Source organism: Thalassophryne amazonica, chromosome 19 (assembly GCF_902500255.1).
Source record: "Thalassophryne amazonica chromosome 19, fThaAma1.1, whole genome shotgun sequence".
Lineage (NCBI taxonomy): Eukaryota > Metazoa > Chordata > Actinopteri > Batrachoidiformes > Batrachoididae > Thalassophryne > Thalassophryne amazonica.
The window spans coordinates 34820212-34847788 of NC_047121.1; the positions used below are offsets into that span (position 1 = coordinate 34820212).

At 40.4% G+C, this 27577-nt stretch overlaps 2 protein-coding genes across 4 annotated transcripts; one reads left to right on the plus strand and one right to left on the minus strand.

Annotated features, from left to right (window-relative positions):
* On the minus strand, window positions 1–7802 carry cenpo (centromere protein O). Of its 2 annotated transcripts, none has more exons than XM_034159340.1 (6): window positions 7671–7802; window positions 5855–6000; window positions 2784–2934; window positions 2285–2556; window positions 1290–1449; window positions 1–204 (listed from the first exon to the last, which is right to left on the minus strand). In XM_034159340.1, the coding sequence occupies exons 2-6, from the start codon at window positions 5978–5980 to the stop codon at window positions 95–97; spliced, it is 819 nt and encodes a 272-aa protein (XP_034015231.1). In that variant the 5' UTR covers window positions 5981–6000; window positions 7671–7802; the 3' UTR covers window positions 1–94. The 2 variants fall into 2 exon arrangements, with proteins under 2 accessions (XP_034015231.1, XP_034015230.1); XM_034159339.1 differs by lacking the exon at window positions 7671–7802 and adding an exon at window positions 6141–6320.
* On the plus strand, window positions 6549–27577 carry slc5a6b (solute carrier family 5 member 6). 2 transcript variants are annotated; one of them, XM_034159337.1, is made up of 16 exons: window positions 6549–6768; window positions 9562–10028; window positions 10105–10170; window positions 10282–10333; window positions 10424–10491; window positions 11612–11766; window positions 13846–13986; window positions 15215–15344; window positions 15448–15536; window positions 19908–20020; window positions 20158–20228; window positions 20309–20395; window positions 20631–20803; window positions 21901–22004; window positions 22080–22201; window positions 25353–27577. In XM_034159337.1, exons 2-16 carry the CDS (start codon window positions 9681–9683, stop codon window positions 25467–25469), a joined length of 1836 nt encoding a protein of 611 aa, XP_034015228.1. In that variant the 5' UTR covers window positions 6549–6768; window positions 9562–9680; the 3' UTR covers window positions 25470–27577. The 2 variants fall into 2 exon arrangements, with proteins under 2 accessions (XP_034015228.1, XP_034015229.1); XM_034159338.1 differs by having other exon boundaries at window positions 25356–27577.

Consider the following 27577-nt stretch of genomic DNA (forward strand, 5'->3'; position numbering starts at 1 on the left):
TCTTTATTGTCAATTTATGTACATTATTTTTTCCAATAACATGTTATAACAAACATCAGTTTCATACACATAAAATGCTTAATTTCCCCAAAAATTAAAGAATATGTCTCATGTTCCTCATGGATGTTAAAACTTTGTGTACAGGAGTATCCATGAGCAGGCTGGAGTTTTTCTTCCACTCTAGAGATTCTGGCAGCTCATTTTCTGCAAGAAACAGTAAACAAGAATTACAGGAAGAATCACTGCACACAAATTACCACGTTACAGAGAAAAACAAAAAGTTCAGCATTAGTACTACAGAGGTCAAATACAGTATATAACTTTTATCATACTGTATATTGGAGTTGTATTCTCTGTATACATTTCTGGATCAGAATACCATTTCATTAGTGTGCAAACCTACTGAGTGAAGTAACTACTACTTCATTAATCAAATACTGATTGTGTGTGATGCTTTAAACAGCCAAATTTATTTCTAACTGTCATGGGTCTTTTTGACTCATTTCCTCTTTTGGCTTCATTTAACTTTATCTTCTGCTTTACAATATGGCTTTTTAGATTATGTACATACAAAAAAAAAAAAAAAATCAACAACAACTCAGATCTTTTGTGGAATTTAATGTACAAGGCTAGCATAGCATCATTTTGACCAAGACACTTTTCTGATACGTAGTATAAATCAGAGAAACAAAAAAACATCCTGGCATGATGCCACCCCCAGTGCCATTATTAGCTCATGTTTAAATAAAACTGATAAAGGGACATATTTCTCATTTTCACACCCAGGGTGAGTCTGCAGGATTCCACTGTGAGCAAACGCAGCACACTGTCTGATGTCAAATAAGAGATGAAAGGTGCACACTGTCACATTGCAAGATAAAAACTTTTTCTCGTCTATATGCAAACATTAAAACAGCATTTCTGAAACTCTTCATCCTGGCAGGAGTTTTGTAAAAACTGTTTTCAGGAACCTAAAATACAGTTTGTGTGTGGATGACATTAGCTACACTACATTTTCCAAAATACCAGCATACGTGTGGAAATGGCCAAAAGGACAGCAGGTTTCCATCATCCTTTGCAGGTGTGTAATGGCAGCACATACGAGTAATATTATTGCTCCAGTCTGTAAGGATCAACTGTGATCCGCTACACTACAAATATCAGCAGATATATCGGCATAGTCAATTTTTTTTGGTAGCGGCCCCCTAAAAAACCCCTAACAGTCAGACTTGACTGCATTCATGCTGGTGTTAGATCTTTGCTTCTTTCCTGTAATGCAACAATCCTACCTTCACTATCAAAGGTGACTTTTGTTGGAAGACATCTGCTGGGGTCAGCATATTCAATCGTACAGAGAAGAGCAGTTTTGTCTTTTGGCACAGTGAGCATCAGCACCAACACTGAACACAAAACGTTACTCTCCATCACTTGGACAGACTTGTGGAGTTCCTACAAACGACGTGAAGAAAATATACTTAGTGTTTGCTTCTTACAGAATACACACAGTGCTAAGATTAATATTACTCTGAATACTGTGCACTCAGTTACAAACCTTGCACAGTGCATAAACATAAATTGTATAAATGTACATGTCTTACAAATTTGTAAGTCATGTAAAGTACAAATTTGAGGTACTTGTACTTTTTTTTTTCCCTATTTTGTGCTACTTTATACTTACACTCCATTACATCTGAAAGGCAAATATACTTTGTACTTCACTACGTTTATCCGACAGCCTTAGGTGTCAGATAAATGTAGTACATAAATAAGTTATTTTGGCAATTCAAATTAGCAATAAAAATATAACCAACAGATAAATATTACAACAATGAGGCTTTACTGGTCCACTGGGGTAAAAGCTACCCAGTATTATGTAAAGTAATATATAAAATACAAAACAATTTAAAATGCATCCATGTTTACCAGCTGCAACATTACAGTGATGATGAATACATGAATGTATCAGTGATTATAATCCAACAATAAAGTAGATATTATTCAGAACTAAGCTATTCTGCATTTTGAGCAATTTTACTTTTGGTAGTTAAAGTATATTTTGATGCTAATATTTTTGTACTTTTACACAACATTTTCAATGCACTATTGGCACTTGTAACAGTATTTCTATAGTGTATTATTAAGTACTGAAAGATCAAAGTATGGTACTTCTTCCACCATTATGTTTTTCATGCTATGGTCACAACACAGTTACTCAATTATTGACTACAACAACTGTCAGAGAGAATGTAAAATATCATACAAATGAAAAAGTAAACTCTGGGACCTTAACAAGTTTCAGCTGTTGCTTTCGACTGGCAAAGGCATTGAGATGCTGGCTAAGCGTGTCCAGAAAAGCTCTGATGTCTGTCTGCATGTTGTTCTGCTCAGCGAGGTCAGTCAAAGGAATGAATGGTGGAATGTTATGCCGAGTGATCTTCAGCTTTGGCTTCAAGCTGATCTCCAGGTTATATGTGTCTAAGTAGACACCTTCGTAAGAAGTCGCCAGAGACACACACACTCCGTTTCCTTGACGAGTCTTTATGACATCATATCCACCTGGTGACATCAGTGATTACAACAGAAATGGTGAAGAGAGATTGACAAAATGGAGTGAAACCGGGATACTGAACTGTGTGCATGAAGAAAGACAGAAATAACAAATCTCCTGCTGGGTATTAATTTTTCAGTCTTCCATTTTCAGAAAATATGAATGAAATGCATCACTTGGAAATACAGACTAAATGACATGAAAAGAAGATAATAAATCAGCTGGTAGTCTGTACCAATCATGTGGTGGGCATAGAGAAGGTCTTTCAGCTGTGTATATCTGGCCATCAGTTGCAGAAGTTGGTAGTTCTCTGAACCTTTGTCTATTTCCTCATCAGTTTCATGCAGAGCCTGTTTGTCCATGGACAGCCTCAGTTTGTAGAGATTCTGTGGCAAGAGAAAGCAAAGAAAACCTATCAATTTATCAGCAAGACAAGCATAAGTAGGGTTTGTAAGTAAAGTTAGTGATAAATCACATAATTTTTAGATGCAGTATTATTTACAGTGCTAAGTAAACTGCCTCAGTCCCACTGAGCATCCCACTAACGCTGCACGCTGAAGACATAAGATAACATAAGAAAGCCTTTATTCATCCCTCAATGGGGAAATTTCAGTGTCACATCGCAGCATAGAACAGTAGGAGTAGACAGAAGGGCATGCAATAAAACAAACAAGCATCTCTTAAAAACAAGAACTAAAAAAAAGCACTGAGTGCCGGGTAAAGCTAAGGCTACCATTGTTCAGTTCAATGCTGCACTGCCGGGATGATATACACTGTCAGGATGTGAGAGTGATCAGATAAAATGACTTCACCGTGAGATGTACGATAAGTTACTCTGATATTTACAATATGGACAGGTTAAAAAAAAAAAAAAAATATATATATATATATATATATATATATATATGGAATATGTAATGTAATGTATGTAAAGTGACTTGAGTGCACCATAAGTGCACCATAAGTTAAATTATTGCACCTAATAAATACAGCAGGTAATGACATGATTAATGACCTGGTTGCTATGGTTACCACAGTACTAGCATTGTTCATTGTACAGTCTGACAGCAGCCGGGAGAAACGATCTGCAGAATCTCTCCCTCACACAGCGAGGGTGGATGAGTCTGTCACTGAAACTGCTCTCCAGAGTAGACAGAACGTCCAGCAGGGGGTGACATTCGTGGTCCAGCATAGATGTAAGTTTAGCCAGGACCCTCCTGTCCCCCACGTCCTGCACAGAGTCCAGAGGACAGCCCAGGACAGAGCAGGATTTCCTGATGATCTTATCCAGTCTTTTCCTGTCCCTCTCTGTGATGCTGCTGCTCCAGCAGACCACACCATACAGGATGGCTGATGCCACCACAGAGTCATAGAAGGACTCTGGAAGAAGACTTGGTCACAGACTGACCTGGCTTCTGCCGATGACATTTGCAATATTCAACTGGAAGCAGTAAACTGTAGCTGAACTTTCAAGTTTTCTTTTTTCTAATCCTTTTCTACACCACTTCATCATGAAACTGTATAACTGGTGATGTAAAATTCATAACTTGCACTACACACAATTTCTCCAGTCGCAGCCACAGAAGCATATAACTTCTTCAGGGCTGTGTGGGTGTTTTTTTTTCTTTGCATGGTCCATTAGTTTTTAAGAACTATCTGCTCCACACAGATTTACCATATAGTACCATACTGCTTGTATTTATTCTTAATTGGTGTAAATAAAGTCTAAGACATAATCAGTGTCTTGGAAATGTTCATGTATCCGTCTTGTCTGAAGACTGGCTGTAAAAGTGATGGTTTATGTGTGTTATACTAGAGGGTGGACTTTCTTATTCACACCATCATTTTGGCTTTTAGATTTTTATTTCTTTTAATTCATAATGTAGAGACTACTTTTCACTGAGTTTAAAGGGCATAATTTTAGAAATTTTAATAGAAAAAGCCTGGATTTTTGTTTCCTTTGTTGATTTTCTAAAAAAAAATTTCAAACATGTAAAAGCTCAAGGGGGCACTAACTTTTTCACTGCACTGTAGGTGCGCCAAGCTTGTGGCACCATATTCAAGAAGACTTGAGGCTGTAATTGCTGCCAAAGTGCATCAACAAAGTATTGAGCAAAGGGTGTAAATTCTTATGTACATGTGATTCCTTAGTTTTTTATTTTTAATAAATTTGTGCAAAAAAAAAAAAAAACACTTTTCATGTTGTCATTATGGGGTGTTGTGAGTAGAATTTTGAGGGGAAAAAATGTATTTACTCAATTTTGGAATAAGACTGTAACATAAAATGTGGAAAAAGTGAAGCGCTGTGAATATTTTCCGGATGCGCTGTACGTACCCCAGCTTTCATACTTTTTCAAGTCCTCTGATGTATAGGAGCTAGGTTAAAATAATAAATAATTCATGACATCCATGCACTACACTAAGCAGAGACCACGCAAATGATGGTATTTCATATGGATCTTCACCACGCAAATGATAGTATTTCATACGGATCTTCACCACCAATTAATTTCTTCATCTTGTATCGCAACTGTGCTTCACTGCTTAGTCCATCTCTACATACCACGGCTGTTTCGTGAAGTTTTGCGACGCTTTTATAAACTTCCTCTTCCTCTTCAAGGGGACTTCAAAACAGTGTACAGAACACAAAAGGTTTTGAGTGGTTTGAGTTACAAGAAATGTTTTGGCACCATCCCCAGGCACTCATACTCAACTAAGGCACTAACTACCTTAGTTCTATTTTTACTTCCCGTTCTGTTGCACATTTTAACCCAGATTATGAGGCCTTCCATTTCATGGAAATCCAGAAAATTTATTTAAAATTGTTTGAAAGGCTTCAAAACATTTCAATGCAATTTTTTAAGTTTGCCTTCACCAGTTTGCAGTATGAACAAAACACTTTTGGTACCATCCTCAGCCACATGTTCTATCTCTTCTTTAATTCTGGTTTAACTGTTGTGTTTTTTTATTCTGTATTTGCAAACATACTGGGCATCATATTTCTCTCCACTTGTGGCAGTGCGCACAAAGTGCAGTGTTTCTGCAGTGAGAGAAACATACATGCAAATGCCTGATCCATCCAGCATCCACTAACCACCTAGCAGATAGCAGACACATCTATGAGATATTATACAGAAGCAAAACAAAGTTGTTTTTGAGACTGATCTGGTGCATCCAAGTTTACCACAAATTAATCAACTGATCGTCGGCTCAATTAAATATGCAGTCAAGAAAGATTTTCTGAGACAGTTTAGGGCTTGCAGACTTGACAGTGTTGTGACAGAGACTGTGTCTGTTGTGTCTTACTTTGTGTGTCTGTATTTGTGTCTTCAGCTGGTCTCTTTGGCTGATCAGAGCTTCCACTTTTGCCTTCAGCTCCATCACTCGACTCTTCTGCTGTGTTTTACGACTCCTCACCTGCGCCTCCAGCATACTCAGGTGGCTCAAAACACCTAAAAAATAAGTAAATTTAAAAATAAGAAACAAACGCCCCCCACCCCCGCCCCTTCCTTTAGCCATCATTAGCTAATAAGCATGCTAACAACCGGTTTATGCGTGATAACGCTTCGTTAAATTTCACGGGCAAAGTCACCTTTTGTTGGCGCCGACTCCATGTCACTATTTAGAGCGTCTCAGATAATTCAGGTGGTGAAGTAAGACGCTTGCTCTAAAAAAGCAACAGCATTTTCGAATTTGGCGGTTCTTACGTCGGAAAATATCTGCGGACTTTTAGGGCACTTCCAATCCCATGATGCTTTACGGCCGCTGCTGAACGTGACGTTATGGAATTACAAAATAACTTTCATACCGTTTTATTTTAGAGTGCTACATTGAGTTGAAACATCATCAGGACCAACTCTGTCAAATTATATTACACAGGTCAAGTTGGAGTTCTCCAGTAAAGAGTCCGAAAAGTCCTCGGACGACATGACATCAACACTACACCAGTGGGAGGTGCGTGCTGACGTCATGACGGCGAACCCGGAAGTAAATTGAAAAAACGTGGAGTTGTTCATGTGCGTCAAATGATGGTTTTCGGTTAATTGAATACACTGTGCATCTGAATATGAATAACAGAAAAGCGAAGATGTAATAAAAGTTCGTCTTTTAAAAGGCGCTAACCACGACGTCGTCATTTTTTGTTTACAAACGCTGCGCTGTTGACCGTCCCTCAGACAGCGTGGTTCAAGTTTGTGTCACAGCAGCGCTGCTCGCTGAAGGTGAGGCTGTTACACATTTTCATGTCCTTCTTTCTACACCCGTGTTTTCAGATCTGGATATGTTATGTGGTATTTAATGATGAGGACGCGACATGTATTTATGTTGAAGCACTAGGTTTACACCTGTCAAATAGTGTTAAGGTCTGTTAAAGTTCGGTGGACACCTGCTGGTGAAAACGATGAATACCAAGCGCAGATTGAGTGCGTGTGGCGCAAAGATCATCTTTGATTGACGCAGTTACAGTCACTGATTTGCGCCAAGTTGATCTTAGAAATAGGGGCAAGTTTGAATGACAGAAGCGATTTTATTTTTCCTTCACAGTGGTTCGTTTTAGAATTTATGCGACAGTTAGGTCGATAAGTATTTAATTTTTGTCTCTGAACACCACCACCAGTTTAAATGAAATATTCACTATATATCTGAAGTGTTGAGTTTCAGCTGTAATTCAAGGGGTTTAACATCACTTAAACCCGTGCACATACGCACTCACACACAAAAGTTACTGGACAAACTAAATGTGAGAATTATTGTTCAAGCAGATTATAAGTGTTACAGATATTCTTTTTTTTTTTTTTTTTAGACGAGTCTATTCTTTTGATCATTTCCAACTATGAATTATGTCAATCATTAAGAAATCCAAATGGTATGGTACTGTACGGTAAATCTGTCTGTTGTAGGCAGTTCTTAAAAACTGAGTGACTCTTCAAGAAGGCGTTTAGTGAGGGAAGCCACCAAGGCACCCTGACAGCTTTGAAGACGTTATAGGCTTCTGTGGCTGTAATTGGAGAAACTGTGAATTCGCTGTTTCGCATTTGTGAATCTCACGCCATCTTGTGGTCCGTGACTCATGCAAGAGGTCTGTTTCAGCAGAGTTCCAGATCAGGGTACAATGTAAACAAACCTTGTGAAGTATGGACAACATCGGGGCACAGCAGAAGTTCATCACAGGTGCTACACCTCCTCTAGATAGCCCTCTCAATTTGGGATAACATGTCATCGTCATAATCGCCCGTGAACTCGCTGGATCAACGGCATCCACATCCTCATTAGCCATTGTTTACATGCACTGGGAGAAGCCGGAACTCTTCTGGCGCCACAGTGCATTCTGGGAAATGCAGGGGGCTGCCAAGTGCTGAATAGGATAACTTTTGTCTATTTCATCACCAGTCACAGCTCCATGGTTGCAATATCTGATATTCCTTCACAACGCAAGTGTTGGAATATCTGATTCCTGGGCACTGGACTGTGTTTGGCCACTGCTCCTAGTGGTTGGAATGTGTCTACCTGTAATTAAAGTAATTAAATTAATTAAATTCAGAGGACAGTTTTCATTGTATGTATCCAGGTGTGTACAATGACAAGCCTCTTCTTCTTCAGGTAGCCTCACCTATGTCTCAGTAAGTAACGGCTCATGTGACAGTGATTCCAGTGGTAACTAAGGATTCTCCAGAGAGACCTGATACAAAAAAAAAAAACATCCAACGAGGAATAATTCTCTGGCCTGATGAGTCGACACAAAAATGCATCAAAGGAATGGATTTTTATTTATTTATTTATTTTGACTGCATATGAGTTACAAATGTCTGTGTACAGTAATAGTGTACAGCTAATGAATATTGTCGCCTCTGAATGGACTCTTTTTGGTGTTCACTGCTGGTCTGCGCTCTGCGCAGCTTGGCGATATGGTCTGGCACAAGAGAGATGGAGAGACCCCTCTAGATACAGAAACATGATGTTGTAATTTGTGCTATGGGTGGATTTTCACCAAACTTGGTGAGAATAATAATTGGGCAGATATGTCAAGATGATAAACTTTTGGAGAGAATTGGACAAAAGTCAGAAACATCAAAAACATGGTGGGGAAAAACATATTTTCTGTTGTATCTCAGCAACCAGTAGGGTTAGAAAGGTAATCTGAAGATTATATTGATCAGCAAAATATTGTTGATTGATTGGCATAAGTGGTGCCATGATGAAGTCATAAAAGGAAGTCACATTTGTTCAGAGTGCAGGTTTTGCATGAGCACTCTGATGCCTTTCATTTACTGAATTTATCCTGTAAAGCTGGTATCCCACTGGACTGCTACTGTTTGTGCCAAATTCTGAACGGCATATGGGAGGGATTGTCCAAAATGTCTTAAAATGTTGGCAGGGTTTCTCAGTGTCTTCCCTTGAGTGGCAGGGCCTTGGTCTCGTGTTGCTGGAATTTTAAGCATATTCAAAATATTTGCATGACAAATTTTCTATCAAAATCATCACGGAGTCATCACGTGCATCTCAAACCCTTTTCAATTTAGTTTCCGTGGGACAGAAAAGTGTGCAAAATGTGAGACAACTTTGTGATGGGCTGCTTACCCATGAAACTAAATTGAGACAAAATGAGAATCCGACATTCCGGGCACGAGACAGGTACAAACCTCCCTGCGACTCTGAATGAACTGCAAATACAGGTCAGTGTGATTCCAAGTGAGATTTGTGTATTTTGTTATGGATGGTTGAGTGCAGGGGAAAGTTGACACAGAGTTTGGTTGACCTCGGTGTCTTCCTGCTCCGCTCTGAGTCCTGTCAAAAAGTCCAAAGCATTTATAACACAGCATTTTTCTGCTGCAAACATTTCAGTTGAGGTAAATGGTAGCGCAGACAGTTTGTTTGAGTTGTTTCTTGTAACTGACAACCAGTATTATGCAGCAGGTTCCAGTTTTAGGCGTGTGTATTAAATATCCACAAAGCAATACTCGCAGATGTTTATTCAGTGTTTCTAATTTGCTACACTTTTTTTCTTCTTCTTCAAGGCCGCTGGGATGGCCTGTCTGGTGTGAGTGGGCAAAGATGTGCCCTTTTTCTTTAAGCAGTGCGACTGGAAGAGAACGTGCCCTTCTCCAGCTGTAACTGGGCCTCAGGGACTTTCAGGATGGACCCGTCTGACCAGAAGCACTTCACTGTTGTAGACTACGTCATATTTGCCATGCTGTTGGCGGCCTCTGTGAGCATCGGGCTGTATTACGCACTTTCCGGCGGGCGTCAGCACACCACACAGGAGTTTTTGATGGCAGACAGAAGCATGCACTGCCTTCCGGTCTCCCTGTCTCTCATCGCTTCATTCCAATCTGCTGTGGCTATTATCGGCGTGCCAGCAGAGATCTACGTGCACGGCACTCAGTACTGGTTCATCGGCTGTGCCTACATTCTGGGCCTCCTCATTCCAGCTCAGGTTTTCATTCCAGTGTTGTACAGACTGCGTCTTTCCAGCGTTTACCAGGTAATGTCGAAATTGTTTTACATTTGGTTGTTCTGGATTTACACCAAAGCAACTAAAGCCAGATTCTTTTTCACAGTATCTCGAACTACGCTTCAGCAAAGCAGTGCAGATCTGTGGAACTTTGACCTTCATCTTTCAGATGGTAGGTGCAGTAAAAGATATAATAAAGCTTTAAAATGCTTGTATATAAAATGCATTATTTGCTTTATACTCCTGCGTAAAGTGAACAGTGTGTGAAACACCTTTCTTATAGGTTATCTATATGGGAGTGTGTGTGTATACTCCTGCCTTTGCACTGAATGCAGGTATTTAAGTAAGGTTCATATTCTGCTTCTTTGTTTTCAGTCATTTTGATATGAGATTGGTGCATCTGTGTGATAATGTTTTCTTTGCAGTTACTGGATTTAAATTATGGGGAGCGGTGTTGGCCACTGGAATAGTGTGCACATTGTACACAACAATGGTAAAGTATTATTGTGATGTACTGGAGCAATTGAACTGGAAGCAGAACTAATAAATCCTATTGATTAGAAATGTTCAGTTCCAGTTTTGTAATTTTCAAAGGTAAAACAAAACAAGTTACTGTTAAACCCCCTTTACACAAGCACAGGGCCTGGCTAGGGGTCCTTGTGCCGTCATGAAATCGCGTTGAACGCCATATGACACCAAAGAGGCGCTTATCTGCTGCCAGGACCTTACAAAGTACTTTCTGTATCCTCTCATAAACCGCCATGGTTGCAGTGAAGTATGAAGCTCAGTTTTTAAGGTGCAAAATAATTTTTTCGTCCACTGGTGTCCGCGGAGTTCATCAGAAACTTTTGTGCGTGTTCAAAACTGAACAGATCAGGTGGTGAGATTTGTTTTATATCTTTCCTGTGGCTGATGGTTCACTCTGGACTTCTGAAAGCTCAAAATCCACCAAATATGTCAAAAGTGGCAGATCTCAGTGGAAATGTGATGTCATCTGTAGTGCACAAACTCCACGTGAGACAAACAACATGCACAAGGGCCACTGAAGCGGTTACACAGGTGTTTTCGTATCAAATCTGCAGATCAGGCACGTTTTAAGTAGTGTGACAGACTCACAACTTCTGCCATCCTGTGTAAAAGGGGGCTTATTTTTGGCTTGAAATATGTTGTAGAATTGACTCCAACCATATTGTAAATATGGGGTTGTTCCAGTGGAGGACCTAAAGGTCAGATCAAGTCTGGTCCTGATGGTAACTTATTATATTCAGAGTCCTTGTCCTTTTGGCTGCTCCTCTTTTTTTTTTTTTTTTTTTTTGTTCGGGATCGCCACAGCAGATAGAGCCGTATCACCACTGGTATTTGGCACAAGTTTTACACTGGATGCTCTTCCTGACTACGGTTTTGTAGTCAAGTTGTAGGTGCAGTAAAATTGCTGGGTTTGCATATTTCTGAATGTAAAAAAATGTTCAGTGACTGATGACGTTGGCAGTTAACTCAAGTTTGAAATCTTTAATCAACAGAAATGTGTAGAAAGGCAGCAAGATGGGCTCGTAATTATACGATTCCTTAGAAATGGCTTTAGTAAAAGATAATTGTTTTCTAATATTTACTAGGGCGGGCTGAAGGCTGTGATTTGGACAGACGTCTTTCAGACTGTTGTGATGTTCGTGGGGCAGTTGGCTGTCATAGTTGTGGGAATACAGCAGACTGGAGGAGTGTCTGAAGTCTGGAGAAAAGTCTGGGAGGGAAACCGCATCGCTGGTCTTAAGTATGTTTGTATTTCAGAAGAATATATATGCAGACATTGACTCACAACACCCCATAATGACAAAATGACAAACATTTTTTTTATTTGCAAATTTATTAAAAATATTTATTTAAAAAAAACAACTAAGAAATCACATATATTCACAACCTTTGATCAGTGCTTTGTTGATGCACCTTTGACAGCAATTACAGCCTCAAGTCTTCTTGAATATGATCCCACAGCTTTGGTGCACCTATCTTTGGGCAGTTTTGTCCATTCCTCTTGCAGCACCTTTCAGTCTCCATCAGGTTGGATGGGGAGCGTCAGTGCACAGCTATTTTCAGATCTCTCCAGGTCTGTGCTCTGGATGGGTTACTCAAGGACATTCACAGAGCTGCCCTGAAGCCACTCTTTTGATATCTTGACTGTGTGCTTAGTCATTGTCCTGGTGAAAGATGAGCTGTCCCCCCAGTCTGAGGTCAAGAGCACTCTGGAGCAGTTTTCATCCAGAATGTAAATTGCTGCATTCATCTTTCCCTCAGTCCTGACTAGTCTCCCAGTTCCTGCTGCTAAAAAAACATCCCCACAGCATGATGCTGCCACCACCATGCTTCACTGTAGGGATGTTGCCTGGTTTCCTCCAAACATGACACCTGGATTCACACCAAAGAGTTCAATCTTTGTCTCATCAGATAAGTGAATTTTGTTTCTTGTGGTCTGAGAGTCCTTCAGGTGCCTTTTGACAAACTCCAGGCGGTCTGCCATGTGCCTTTTACTAAGAAGTGACTTCTGTCTAGCCACTCAACCATACAGGCCTGATTGGTGAATTGCTGCAGAGATGGTTTTCCTTCTGGAAAGTTCTCCTCTCTCCACAGAGGAATGCTGCAGCTCTGACAGCATGACCATCAGGTTCTTGGTCACCTCCCTGTTAAGGCCCTTTTCCCCGATCGCTCTGTTTAGATGTGTAGCCAGCTCAAGGAAGAGCCCTGGTGGATCTCAACATCTTCTATTTAGGGATGATGGAGAACACTGTGTTCATTGGGACCTTCAAAGCAGTAGAAACATTTCTGTACCCTTCCTCAGATTTCTGGCTCCAGACAATCCTGTCTCGGAGGTCTACAGTCAGTTCCTTTGACTTCATGCTTGGTTTGTGCTCTGACATGCACTGTCAACTGTGGGATCTTATATGTAGACAGGTGTGTGTCTTTCCAAATCATGTACAGTCAACTGAATTTACCCCCAGTGGACTCCAGTTAAGCTGTAGAAACATCTCAAGGATCAGTAGAAACAGGATGCACCATGGCGAAGGCTGTGAGTACTTATTTTTATTTTTAATACATTTGCAAAAATCTAAAAAAAAAAAAAAAAACCTTGTCACATTGTCATTATGGGAATTGTGTGTAGAATTTTGAGGAAAAATGAATTTCATCCATTTTGGAATAAGGCTGTAACATAAAAAAAGTGGAAAAAGCACTGTGAATACTTTCTGAATGCACTGTATTACAATTAAAGCAGTTAATCTTTTGCTTTGTGGTAAAAGTGAGCCTAGATTTAGTCTTTTTTTTATGAGAAATGTCTTTCTCTTTGTCACTCTACCATGAAGCTGTGGCAGGTGAAGCAGCAGATGAAAGTTGTTACATGTTATAGAAGATTATAGCTACTTCACGTTTTTGTACAATATTATTTTTAATCATTTAATTAATTTTAGGATTTGGCTAGACCTCCTGTCCCCCACCAGCTTGGTGAGATGATTGTGGTCATTATTAAAATATTAACAAGAATGTTTTCTGATGCTGCTAAGATTCAAAAAATGGAAATGGATGCCAAATTACATTACATTACAAATTACAAATAATTTCACAGCAATAGACTGTTTCCCAGTCTGAAACAACTAAATGAAAGTTTGTGTGTGAGTAAAATTATATATTCAGTAAGTGACTTTGTTGCTGTGAATTGTTAAACTGAATATTTTAAATTTGTTGAACAGGAAGATCATTTGATGTTTCTGTTGCCAGGCAGCAAACATTAATCTTGATTTTTCACCCAGTCCTCAGTGTTGTGAAATATTAAAACACGTCCATATTTTTTGCACTGTCTCAGCCTAAACCCAGATCCTACAGAAAGACACACATTCTGGACTCTGGCTGTTGGCGGAGTGTTCCTCATGTTGTCTCTTTACGGAGTGAACCAAGCCCAGGTCCAAAGGTATCTCAGCGCACGCACGGAGAAAGAAGCTGTCAGGTATGGAGAAGTTAGAGTGACAGGTGTCCCCCACCCAGGTCTAATAGTAAAATAAAACATGCAACACAATGGGAGGGCAGTACACTGCCGTCATACTCATCACCCGCACGATAGTGCGCCATGATGTGGATTGTGCAGAACTGTCAACACCATGATAAATTAGGCCAATGAGAACTTTGGAGGTCAGAATTTTTTTTTAATGAACCTGCAAAAAATAGGACTGAAGAAATAATGAAAAATAATGCTAAATATCTTTTAATTAACAAAAAAATTATTTTGGTGCGACTCTAATCATCACTGTAGTGACTTATGTTGTAATTTGGCGCAGTAGAAATCAATTGGGCACCGAGGTCCCAGTAAGTGGTCAAATCCCGCGATATCACATGGGGTTCAAATGAGACTGCACTGCCCTATTGAATTGAATCTGATTTTGCCTATTGGTTAAAAAGTGTCACATAATAAAAAAAAAAGTGCGCTTTGATTAGCTGTTGGCCAGACATTTTTTATTATTTTATTTAAAACAAATTTTTGGCACATGCACACTTAGCAATGGCATGTGCAATATCGAAGTTCTGGTGAGGGAAAAAAGGTGACACTCCAGTGTTTGTTTGTTTTCAAATATGCTACTTCACACGCCTGCCAAAATCATTTTGCCCCAGGTCCACACTCGCTCCTGGTCTGCTGCGCTCACGTGTCCTGATCAGAACAGGGCATGTGAGTGAAGAAACGGGACTCCCGCTCTGTTTTCAGAGCTGTATGCTCCATCGTTGAATAGAAGGGGGGGCCGTACAGCTCCGTGAGCGACAAGCAAAAATTCTCATCATTCCACTTGACTTACATGGTCTAGGTCAGAGACCGTGTTTATATCACTTTATACGCTTGTTTGGAATATATCTTATATCTTAATTTCACATTAATAATGCTCTAAAATATCGTCTGCGTCACCTCGATGCACAGCGCTGGAATTCAGTGCATCTTTTTGTGAGAACGGTGTGTTAAAGCCGCACTCCTTGTGCCCAGGAATGTGACTTGTCCTCCCTCACAAAGGAAGAAAAAGTTCCTCTGCAGCGCTATAAATGCCCTTCGTAACCAAAAATTGAAGTAATGACACACTGCAGAATGTTTTGCACTGTACAACATTAAAACAAAGCAAATGAGCATCTGTCACCACATGTGGAACCAAAATGACCTAAAGAAAATTCAGTCAAGTATTTGTGTGTTTTTCTAGGTCTTGCTACATGGCGTTCCTCTCCCTGCAGCTGGCTCTGGCGCTGAGCTGTGTCATGGGACTGGTCATGTTTGCACGTTACTGTGAAGAGGACCATTCTGACAAGCTGAGCAGCTCCTCTGGCGATGCAGTGAGCGGTCATTTTGAGTGTTAACCTTACATTTATTCCACGCTACATAAAGAACTCCAACCCTCCAGTGCAAACCAAACTGAAGCGGTGATGTTTTCCACAGATGGTGATATACTTTGTCATGGATATGTTACAAGGTCTGCCTGGGTTGCCTGGATTGTTTGTTGCTTGTTTGTTCAGTGCTGCTCTCAGGTAATGTGACTTATTTCAGTGCTAATCAAATATTTTGGTCTAAACTTGTCTGTAATATGGAAAAGTTTACAGTCATAATGGTGATCTCCTTTATATAATTTCAAATCATATGCTTACGGAACTCCCAGGAAAGTGGCTGCTTTGGAATTGTCAAATTCTCTTACCTCCCATAAGGAGGTTATGTGTTTGCTGGCATTTGTTGGTTTGATTGCTTAACAGGATGTCTCATCAAGATGTGAACTGATTGTCATGAAATTTGGAGGAGCGGTAGAGTGTGAGTCAAGAACGATTTGATCGTATTTTGGATCCCGCATCATTGAACATATACGGTAGCATATGCTGGGAGGTTTGTTTTTGGCCCTACGTGTCCACCCATGAACAAAAAACCTGCGTCTGTATAACGCTTTACAGCAATATCTCACATTTGCTTCCATACCCAAGACCAGTACCTATTTTTACAGCAGGTTGGACTAAGACTGTGCAGATTTAGTGCCCTCTGCAAGAACGCAAACAGGTAGCATCAGCAGGATTTGAACCCAGGTCTACATTGTGGAAGGCCAGCTCCTTATCTGTTGAGCTACATCAAGCCCTAATACAATAACTACTTTTCAGCCAATTTGGATCAAGCTAACCCCAGCCCTAAAAGATTTTGAAAAAAGAAAAAAAAATTGGTTGAAACCCAAGTTCAAGTTTGGCCAATGGTTATATTCTGCAGATCTTTACATAGAGTGCCTGAGTAGTACTTTGCAGCAAGTGGTTAGCCTCCCCAGTCCAAAGCAACTTATGCCTCATTCTCGTTGTTGTTGGTCATTCGGCTGCTCCTGCTTTTTTTTGGGGGGGGGGGGGGGGGGGGGGGCACACTGCGGGCACAGCCAGAGCCGCATTGGTAATTGGCACAAGTTTAATGCCGGATGTCCTTTCTGATGCAACTCCAGTTTTACCTGGAGAAACAGACACAGCTGCTGGTGTTCCAAAGAGGTCTCCCATCCAAGTACTAACCAGATCCTGCTCTGCGTAGCTTCTGAGATCTGACGGGATCAGGCTGACACAGAGCAGGCTGACTGCATGCCCCATTCTCATTGTACGTATGGAATTGCATCAGGAAGAGCAACATTACCTTATCACTTAATCTCAGCAGTAGACACTCACATCTCTGAGTCCTCGGCCTTTGAAGTCAAGAGAAGCCTCATGGGTCACAGGGTCCTTTGACAGAGGGTTTTGGTGATGCCAATATCTTTACCGGATAATGAAGGGACAAATCTTTAGGATCCTGATGCTACCTGTCTTACTGAATGGTTGTGAGACGTGAACACTTAACCATTGACTGAAGACGACGAGATGTTAAAGTTCCTTGAGTACCAATTGGTCACTTGCATCATGAGGGAAAATCAGATCACATCACAGGTGCCTCATTGTTGAGGACCCCAACAACTAGAAAAGGCCAAAGGTACATTTCAGTTGGGTGTGGCAGATAGATGGTTACTTTCAAGAGGTATTTGTCTGCCTGGGTGGTTGCCGTCCAGGACTCAAGGCATTTTGACATTGTGGTTGATGTAGTGACCAGTGCATGCTCTCTAAGCTGACAGTATAATGGTTGTTTATGTGCAGGAGCCCATGTTAAGCATCTAAAGTGTAGATTTTCCACTAATTGTGTCCCTTATTGTTTTGAATGGTTTATTTTTTGCATCGCCATTTAATTTCCATGTTACTTGTACATGTGCTTTTGTGCTGCTACTTCCATTCAAACTCTTTTAAATACTGGTCAACAGGACTGTACTCTGAGTTCCTTCTAATGTATTGAAGTGCAGAGCAGCTGTAGTAAATAAATAAGTAAATTAATAGATAAAATGACAAATAAATAAATGGTCATATAACCAAAATAGACCAGCGCTACCTCCTCCTGTTGTTAAGGACTTCAACAGAAAGAGGGATAAAGGAATTTTTGTATCTTTGTTTCGAAACACTTGGGGTTCTGAAGTGTAAAGGCAGATGGTAACAGGGCTGACCCAGCCCCGCTCTACATCCAAGGGGACTGTGTGGAAAGGGTCGGTTCCATCAGGTTCCTGGGAGTGCAGCTCTCTGACAGCCTCTCCTGGACTGCCAACACCACAGTGGTGGTGAAGAAAGCCCAGCAGCGACTCCACTTCCTGAGGGTGCTCAGGAGAAACAATCTGGAGGAGAAGCTGCTGGTGTTCTACAGAGCCACCATCGAGAGCATCCTGACGTACAGCATCACTGTATGGTACGGGGTTGCACAGCAGCAGACAGTATAGTGCTGCAGAGGGTGATCAAAACGGCCCAGGGGATCACTGGTTGCTCTCTGCCAAGCCTGGAAGACATTGCCAGCTCTCACTACCTCAGCAGAGCTGCCAGCATCTGCAAAGACACATCCCACCCCAGCAACCACCTGTTTGACCTACTACCCTCCAGCCGACAGTATAGGTCAATCAAAACTAGGACAAACAGACTCAGGGACAGCTTTCTCCCCAGAGCGATCACTGCTCTGAACAAAAACAAATCACTCTAATCCGCACCTTTCAAGTTTCTTGTGCAATATCTGTAAACCATGTGCAATATTCCCGTGCAATATGATTCCACAGTTGTATATAATTCTCATTTTACATTTTACTTGGTCCACATTTCATTTTATTTTATTTTATCTTATGTTTATATTAGTTGTACATATACTCTGAATAATTTACTGTTAAATTTCACTTTTATTTTGGCTAAAAATTACTCAAACCATGGAAAGTACCTTTTTGGAGTTGCACTCACATCTTGTTGTAATGTAAATTACAATGACAATAAAGGTGATTCTGATTCTGAGCATGTATTGAGCAAACAGAGGATGAGTAGAATCTAATGTACATGGCTTTCTTAACATATGTTTGTTAAAAATTTCAGTTAGGCTGCAGAACTTCACACCCATGATCTGACTGGCCACCTTTACAGTTTCTAAAAGTGCATTTTTCTCTTTGATCAAAAGGTTACCATAGCAACAAATAATAGAAAAAAGCAGGACAGACCCCAGAAAAGCTCTATAAAATAAAATCATTAGAGTTTTGTCCACTTCAAAGTTTCCTGAGAGCAAACAGTTGTTGTTGGCCTTTCTTACACACAGAAGCAGCGTTCAAGTCAAACTTCATTCATCTATCTATCAAGGTGCCCAGATATTTGTAAGATGTTACTATTTCTAGATCCTGGCCCTTGATAACACTGTGCTAGGGGATATTGGAAAAATGTCTAAAATCAATGACATATCCTACGTTTTTGCGACGTTAAGGTGAAGGAAGGCATTCTCACACCAGGAAACAAATTCATCTACTACTGGGCCATGGTCAATTTCATGTGATCTAAGTGGGCTGACAATAACAGAATCATCTGCAAACTTGATGATGTGCCTATTTTCAAAATGGCTATGGTAATCATTGGTGTATAAGATGTACAATAGAGGGGACAGAACACACCCCTGTGGGGACTCAGTGGTTGATGTTAACACACTGGACAGCTCACTCTTCACCCTCACCCTCTGACATCTCTGGGTAAGAAAATCCAATATCCAGCCTACTAGAATAAGATTAGGGCTAAAATTATTGAACATTTTTTCAGCTAATAGATGAGGTTGAATAATATTAAAAGTAGATGAGAAGTCAATGAAGAACATCCTAGCATGATTCCCACTCCCGTCTAGATGTTTGTAAAGGAGATTCAGAAGGGTAACTGTGGCATTTATGAGGTATCGTTGATTAATGGACTACGAAATTAATCAACTATTTTCATAATGGATTGCTCCTTTTGAGTCATATTTTTGGGATAATAATAATTCCAAATTCTTTGATTTTTAGCTTCTAAAATGTGAATATTTTTTGGTTTCCTTACTAGTTTATTTCCTGCTCTATGACAAAAAAAAAACTATCATCTCTGGGTTATGGCCAAAACCAGATATTTGGGTAAATAATCTTAGGCTTTGGGAAACTGATCAACATTTTTCACCATTTTCTTACATTTTAATGGGCCACACAACTATTCAATTAATCGAGAAAATAATTGACAGGTGAATGGCAATATTATTAGTCTTGGGCTGATGTATGTTGTGATTTGGTGCTATATGATAAACTGAGTTGAATTGAAATTGCAACCCTAAAGTCTACATAATGTGGAAAAAAGAAGGAAGAAATACCCTGGCATTTGAAAGAGTGAATAAGTTGCTCAGTGCTTGCTCAGAGAGGATGATAAGGTTAAACGTTACTCGTGTGAAGTGCCTTAAGGCATCATTGTTGTGATTTGGCATTATATAAATAAAATGAATAAGTTAACTGTATTTCACTAAAGTCATTACAGTATTTTTCTATTTTTGCTTTTACACTATAGCACCATCTCATCTGCTTTTAACTCGCTGGCCACGGTGACGATGGAAGACATCATCAAACCGCATGTTCCTGCCATGACAGAGACCAGAGCAACGCTCCTGTCTAAAGCTTTAGGTTATCTCTGAGCAAATAATTATCTTAACTGTTTCAATGTTGCCTGCCTTAAATTTGATATATTATGAGGTAAAGAGCTGATGGAAAAATAAGCAGAGAACATGTGTTCTGAAGTTTGGTCTTGTCTTTTTAATAAGCTGTGTTCTACGGGCTCTTGTGTTTGGCCATGGCCTACCTCACTCACTTGATGGGCGACTCTGTTCTACAGGTAATCTCACAGGTTGTGTGATCAAAGGATGACTGTTTGTCCTAAAATTTGCATCAACTGTTGTCACGCTTGAACTGCAGGTGGCTTTGAAAATCTTCGGGATGGTCGGAGGTCCTCTTCTCGGCTTGTTTTGTCTTGGAATGTTCTTCCCATGGGCCAACTCTGCTGTGAGTTTAATCTGTTTGAGCACCTTTTTTTATTAATCATTTGCCATGTGTAGTTCTGCTTTTTACACTAACTTACACTAATATGTGCTTCATATTGAAAGCAGTTAATGGTGATGGCACTGCTCGACTTACTGCAGTGATTGAAATCGGTAAACAGAAACGAGATCTTTTGCAGAACTGTTTCATAGTTTGTCCATTCATTGTCACTGTACACTTCTTGTGTTCCTGTTGCCAGGGCGCGGTAGCAGGTCTGGGTGGCGGACTGGCTGCTTCTTTCTGGGTTGGCATGGGGAGCATCTTCACCCGTAACGCTGGCTCCAAACCACCACCACCACCGTCCTGCAGAGGCCCTCTGCTGTTGGAAAACACAACTGTTATTTACACTGCAGTCAGCAATGTAACCTCGAGGTATACGAACGACCCACATCATGACACCAGCAGCTTATGTTGCAGGAGTGTAACACTGATCATACAAATCAAAAATCATTAGGCAGTAGATACGGCTGCGGTGATACACAGACCCCTCAGTTGACTTAAATGTGCTGTGAATGGATTGTCTCATTTTTAATATATAATCGGTTGACTTTAGTTTGTTCCACTGCGACTGTGCGCTCTCGGAAATAGAGCAATGTTCTTCTGAGACTGGTCACAGGAACATTAACTTGATGTGCTAAAGACAGCATCAACATGTGAGATAGTGGTAGGTGGTATATTGGGTAAATGTACATGTTGACACTTAACGTTCATTCTCAGTTGAATACTGTGATAATGGTTCAGTTATGCTAGGCTAACAACAGCTTCTTCTACGCCGTGCTTCCTGCTAGTGTATGACCCCCCCCCCCAGTGGTGAACAAAGGCTGCAGCACAGTAATAAAAACCTGGAGAAGGTCCCTGGTTAATCCTGAAATATGTATTTGAAGTTAAGCACTGTCAGTTTTGGCTTATTCTAATTCATCATGGAAAATGAGTGTCTACATTAAACAAATAATTGTATGTGATTCCATCATATCACACCAAATTGAATTATTCCATAATAAAAAAACGTACTGTTCCTGTTGTATTGTAGCACATGTATCACAATCCGTGTCACATTGTTTTATAAGGGAGCGTTGAATACCCGTACCAAGTTGCTTTGACTATATGTGGGCCGGCCTGCTATTTGTCGCTAGAGTTTGGAAGAAGGTAGCAGGTGGTAGAGCTTTTGCAGTTTGTGCACCGTGGTTATGGAACAAACTGTCATCTGAGATTAGACCATCAAGGTCGATCAGCATTTTAAAATTTAGACAAAAAGTGTATTTGTTCTCGGCTGCCTGTCATTGGTCGTGGGAAATTTTATTGTGTTGTTTAAATTCTTTGTATTCTTACTTTTAATTTAATATTTTTGTTATTGTATTCAGTTATTAGTATTATGTAGTTTTTAAGGTGTATTATTTTGTGAAGCACTTTGTTTATTTGTACAGTGTTAAACTGCTGTGTCAATGGCTTATTATTTCTGTTTTCTTTAGTGAGCCATCTGGACTGAAAAGTTTTACTCGTATCCTACATGTGTACAGTGCATTCAGCTGTTTCACAGTCGTACTCACAGGTCTGATCGTCAGTTTTCTCACAGGTGGGGACTTTGTTCACACAGACAGTCTGCAATCCAATAGATGTACAACTTTAAAATGTTAAATATGTTTTTAAGGCCCCATGAAAGAGAAGGATGTGGCTCCAAGCACCATCTTTCCCTTGTTGGGGAATCTGCTGTTTTTTCTCCCTGAACACCTCAAGAAGAAGCTCTGTTGTGTCACTCCTCTGGGCCAACCTGTAAGTAAACCACATTTCTTTCATTGTTGTGGAAAAACCTAAACACATTGTTTGATAAATTTGATGAGTTACTCTTCCAGAAATGTGTGGCGTGTGCACAAACAGAATAGAATAGCTGTTTATTGTCATTGTACAACTGGGCATACAAGGAAATTAGAGAAAACATCTACCCTCCATTACAAGAATAAGACACATGTAGAATAGAATAAATTAATTAAAATAGAATAAGATAAATATATATAACCATGTCAGTGAAGCATGTCAAATATGTCAGTGGAAGACATGACGGTGGTAAGTATAATTATTGCACTTGGTTGGATTCTTCTTTGGATTTGGAACGCATGGGGGTCACACCTGTGCATTCAAGAGTTTGTTCATCTACAGGTAAAAACGGTCTTTGAGGCGATTTGTCCAGCACCCATGGCTTCTGAATCTTCTGCCAGGGGGTATGAGGCATAAGAGACCCCGGCCCGGATGCAACTGATCCGAGCAGGTTTTCTGTACTCTGCTGACGCCACGGGAGGTTGCAACATCTTCCAGGGAGGGCAGGGGGCAGCCGATGATATTTTGGGCTGCTTTAATCACTCGCTGCAGTGATCTCCTGTCTCCAGCTGTGTAGTTGCAAACCACACAGATGCTGTCCACTGTAGTTTGGCAGAAGGTCCTCAGCAGATTGGCCTGTGCAGCCGCTGCTGAGCTTTTTTGACCATTGCTGTCATGTTGGTGGGCCATAATGGGTCATTGGAAAGGTGCACTCCGGGGAACCTGAAGGAGGAGATCCTCTCCACACAGGAGCCACTGATTTGAAGTGGGGCGTGGTTTCCTCCCACCCTCCTGAAGTCTTTGACCATCTCCTTGGTTTTGATGGTGTTCAGCATGAGGTTGTTTGTGGAACACCATGCCTCAAGCCTCTGGACCGTCTGCCGTATGCTGTTTTATCTCCTCCTGTGATCAGGCCCACCACTGTTATGTCATCAGCAAATTTGGCAAGTATGTTTGAGTGGAGGGAGGGGACGCAGTCATGTGTATATAGGGCATACAGGAAGGGGCTCAGCACGCAGCCCTGGGGGGGGACCTGTGCTGAGTGTCAGGATAGGGGAACTGAGGGGACCCACCTTCACTGTTTGTGGACACTCGGTTAGAAAATCCTTTATCCAGTCACTGGTAAGGGGTGGAAAGTCCAGGGGCCTCATGTACAAAGCGTGCTTACTGCTTACGCACAAAAACCTCACGTACCCCCGTCTCCCCATCCACGTGCAAATGTATCAAAAGTGACGTGAGTGTGGAAATGTGCGGTGCATCATGCAAAAATCCAGGCTGGCATAGGCACATTTCTAGAGCTATTGTTCCACTGTGGACATGTAAAGGTGATGCTGGGAACCATTAATAGTTTGAAAGCAAGAAGTCATCAGAGTGATGTGCACAACAGAGACACACTGATGAACATTTAACACACCTACGTTTGCAATTATATGGATGGATATAAAATCATGCGCAAATTGATGCGTAAAATGGCACTAACTGCAAAAATTGCACAGTGCACAGTTTTTTAATGGCATAGATTTCTTGGTGGTTTCCCTCACTACTCTCTTTCTTGGATGATCCATCAGTGTTTGAGAACCACCTGCTTAACACAGATTTACGATACAGTGCCACACTGTTTTTCTTATTATGAATGAATGGAGAAGAAGACATGTTTAATGACTTGGAAATATTCATTTGTCCGTCTACTGGCTTGTCCAAAAAAAGAAAGAAAATGGCTGTGAAAGGAATTTGTGATGTCATCCATTAAAAGCAGGTGGCTAATCGTCAGTTTACTCATGATTTTATACCCATACTCATGCTTGGTGTACTGAGATGGATGGATGTAGGGGGTTCAGTCCTGTGTAGAATGGCAGAGGGGAAAGTAACCTTGGTATATACCACACATGATAATCAGTAGTGGGATTGTCTTGGAGTTGGCCTCGAGTGTTGTTTTTTTACGGCTGCCTCACATTGTTGATCAAGGTTATTTGTGTCGTGTTGGTTGTGTGTAGTGTAGCGCATCAAGGTGTAGGCGGTAGTCTAGGGTGATTGTTCTCTGTTGGTAATTTTGCCTCTGTACACAACCACATATACTTTGAAATGAAACACTCAACATGTGTACTGTAGATGTTCAGCATGAATTCAAGGGGTTTAACAAAATATTATATTAACCATTTAGGAATTACATGTCGTCCATCTTTACTCAAAACCTGTAAGTAATTAGGCAAACTAAATGTGAGGATTATTGTTAACACAGTTTATCAATTGTACAGTTTTGGGGGAGGGGGGTAAGTTAAATTTATGTTTGAGCTGTATGTATTCTGCCTGTTTTTACAACAGTGACATCAATATTTACATTGCAAACAAGCCGTCCAGATGATTGAATTCCCTCATTGCTGCTGGATAATTATTGCTTGATGTCTTCAAGTGATGTTCTTAATGTCAAATGTCTATACTACCCAGCTGTAATGTGACCTAATGATTAGTTCCTGAAAATAGTGGAATAATGTCGGATACACTTCATCTGATAGACTGGCAACAGTGCTGCGGCGCCATGCTATCAGTGCTGCAGACACATTGAGCAAAAGTTCTGGCCTTCAGCATACAAATGATAATTGTATTTGCAGTAGAAGTTTAGATTTTTTTAAAATAGAATATTATTAAAGATTTGAGTGCTGAAAATGGCTGTCAGATATATCATACGTATACGTAGAGTATTTTTTGTGAGGATTTTCTTTCTTTTTTTTCTTTTTTTTTTTAAGGAAAGTGTTAATGTCTCACTAAATGGTCATTTGTTTACCATAGAGTTTGATATCATGAAGTTAAAGCGGGGGCTCTCTCCTGGCCGGGTGCTGTCAAAGAGCATGCACTGCCATACCAAAGAGCAACAGCTGTGTCTGTCTTGGGTTTTTATTTATTGTTCTTTTTGCTTTCTCTCTGGGCTTTCTGGCTTCTGCATTCACTTAAGTGTTTTGCACTTCTGGGTATTTTGTGTCCTTTTTGCCCTCTTTGGTAATGGCAGTCATGTCCTCTTGTAGGCACTGGCAGCATTACGTTAGCAGTATAGGGGACTATGTACTCTAGCTTCACTATATCCAACGCTATGGTTTATGCTTAATTGTTCCAGCAGGCAGCAGAGCACATGCAGCCTTCACATCCCAAGCAGAGGGATGGAGGGACCTTGCCAAAAGAAGACGGACTGTCACAGGAAGAGACACAACGTTTTATTCCCAACGTTTCATGAAGATTGTGTGGAATATGAAACAGCGGTATGATGTCATACTCTCAATGACGGAAGTTACATAAAGCACTTGGCCTGAAAATGACTCTTATTTTGTTTCCTTTGTTTTGTGATGATTAATTAATCTTTGCACTACTGCAGCAGCAAAGCAAAAATGCTTCTTTTTTTTTCTGAAGCGAAAAATGAAAAGGATTGTATCAAATAATGTTTGCAGAGTACATTTGCAAAATATTGCACTGTGAGCATTTTTGAATGTCTAGTATAATTTACAGCAGTTAAAATCTTTTCTGTTGACCACACACACGTGTTCAGTACAAGTGTATGAAATGTTCTCAGCAAGTTGTTTTATTGAATGTACAACTGAAAATGGCCTATAATGGAGCTGAGATTTAAAGCTTTCTATAGACTCCGTCCACTCGTGACATTTAGTGCTGCCGTATCTATTTTGGAGGTCAAGTGACGCTGGATTCACTTGCTCAGTTCACTGATGAAATCTGCTCCTGTAAGTACACTGAACCCGGAGACGGTGTGTTTAAGGAGCAATAAGTGAAGAAAAGTTTGTTGTTTGGATCAGTCCAGTTTTCCTGCAAATCATGGTACAGTAAAACAGACTCAGTTACCACACATCATGGTGGCTGATAACTAAGTAACATTTATCATAGATGGGAACCAAGCCAACATGAATTCATAGAGCGCCTGTCCAAACCCAGAAGTGCATATATTAAGTTGTAAAAACAAATAAGTGCATAAATAAATGCACCCGAAAGTAACTCAAGGTTAATACTTGAATGGTTGATGCACCACTTGTTCGCGAATCGCAACAAATAGCGATCTGACATTAAGTTGATTCTAATGTCTAATGAAGTAATTATCTTTAGCAATGAAAAGCATCAGAGGTCAGATGCATATCCTCCATGCTCTACACCACACCGTATAGGTGAATATACACGTGTAATGGTATTTTCCGCTATGTATGGCTTCATCATGTGACTTAATTTGGAAGTCATTCATACCAATCAGATATTTGGCTGATCAATATGTACTTTAGATCATCCATCTAAGTTTCTTGGTTGTTGAGGTATAGAAAGAAAGGTGTTCTTTGGACATGTTTTCCTTGATTTTGACCTTTGACCAAACTACTCCAAAATCTAATCACCTCTAGATGTCCAAGTAATATTCTCACCAGGTTTGAAGGAAATCCATCCAGCCATTTTTGAGTTTTCTCCGCAGACTAATGAAAACGGTCCCCTACTACCGCCACATCACTGATGGGGCAGGGTAAATATGTTGAGAAATGAATGATTACAGTGAAGATGTTAGTATATCTAGGAAATAGTGATGTCAATGTCGCACTTTCTTCTCTGTGCACAGCAGCATGCACACAGTGGAAATTCCACTAACTTCGGGTGTATAAAAAAAAAAAAATGCCCTTTTTGCAGCTATTTAAGTTAATTGATGCTAAACTATTTACGGTTGGCCTCTTGTGGGTACTTGAGTAAATAACGAGGCTGGCTTGTCAATATGTAGACGTGGGTTCAAATCCCGCTCATGTTACATGCGTGTTCTTGGACAAGGCACTTAATCTATGGTATCTCAGTCCACCCAGCTGTGAGTGGGTACCAGCCTTGGGTGGGGAAACAGTCTGCATTGGACTGGCATGCCATCCAAGTGGATTTGTTGACTCTCATCTGCTTGACGCTACGGAATTCATAGAGAAGCACGGGCACCATCGGGCCTCAGGGCCTGTTTCATACTACTACCTTCTTATAGCTACTTGTACCAACGTGCTGCCATAATCTAAATAATCTACTAGTGAAGCAAGATGTTGAATTCCAGCTTCTGATGTGTTGCTACATATCACTTGTTCATCTTTGTGGGTCTGATATAATCTGAGCAATGAAATATTCTTTTCTGTGCCTGACGTCTGGAGCCATATATGAACATGAAACCACCATGTGTGCTTTGAGACACAAGACTGAAAAGAGACAATACTGATTTGGTAATAATGAATATTGATTAATTGATAAAGATTAATTTGTAGTTATTTGTATTCTGTAATTAGTTTGATTTTTAAACAACTTGTCAATCATTAAAAGGGTGACAAACCTTTG

Coding starts and splice junctions, on each gene's coding strand:
- cenpo (XM_034159339.1), bottom strand. CDS start 6,162: ATGGAGTCGGCGCCAACAAAAG. Junction 2,935..5,854: donor CACAAATACAGACACACAAA/GTAAGACACAAC, acceptor CTCTTGCCACAG/AATCTCTACAAACTGAGGCT. Junction 205..1,289: donor AGTCACCTTTGATAGTGAAG/GTAGGATTGTTG, acceptor TGTTTCTTGCAG/AAAATGAGCTGCCAGAATCT.
- slc5a6b (XM_034159337.1), top strand. CDS start 9,681: ATGGACCCGTCTGACCAGAAGCACTTCACTGTTGTAGACTACGTCATA. Junction 11,767..13,845: donor AACCGCATCGCTGGTCTTAA/GTATGTTTGTAT, acceptor GCACTGTCTCAG/CCTAAACCCAGATCCTACAG. Junction 15,345..15,447: donor GCAGCTCCTCTGGCGATGCA/GTGAGCGGTCAT, acceptor TGTTTTCCACAG/ATGGTGATATACTTTGTCAT.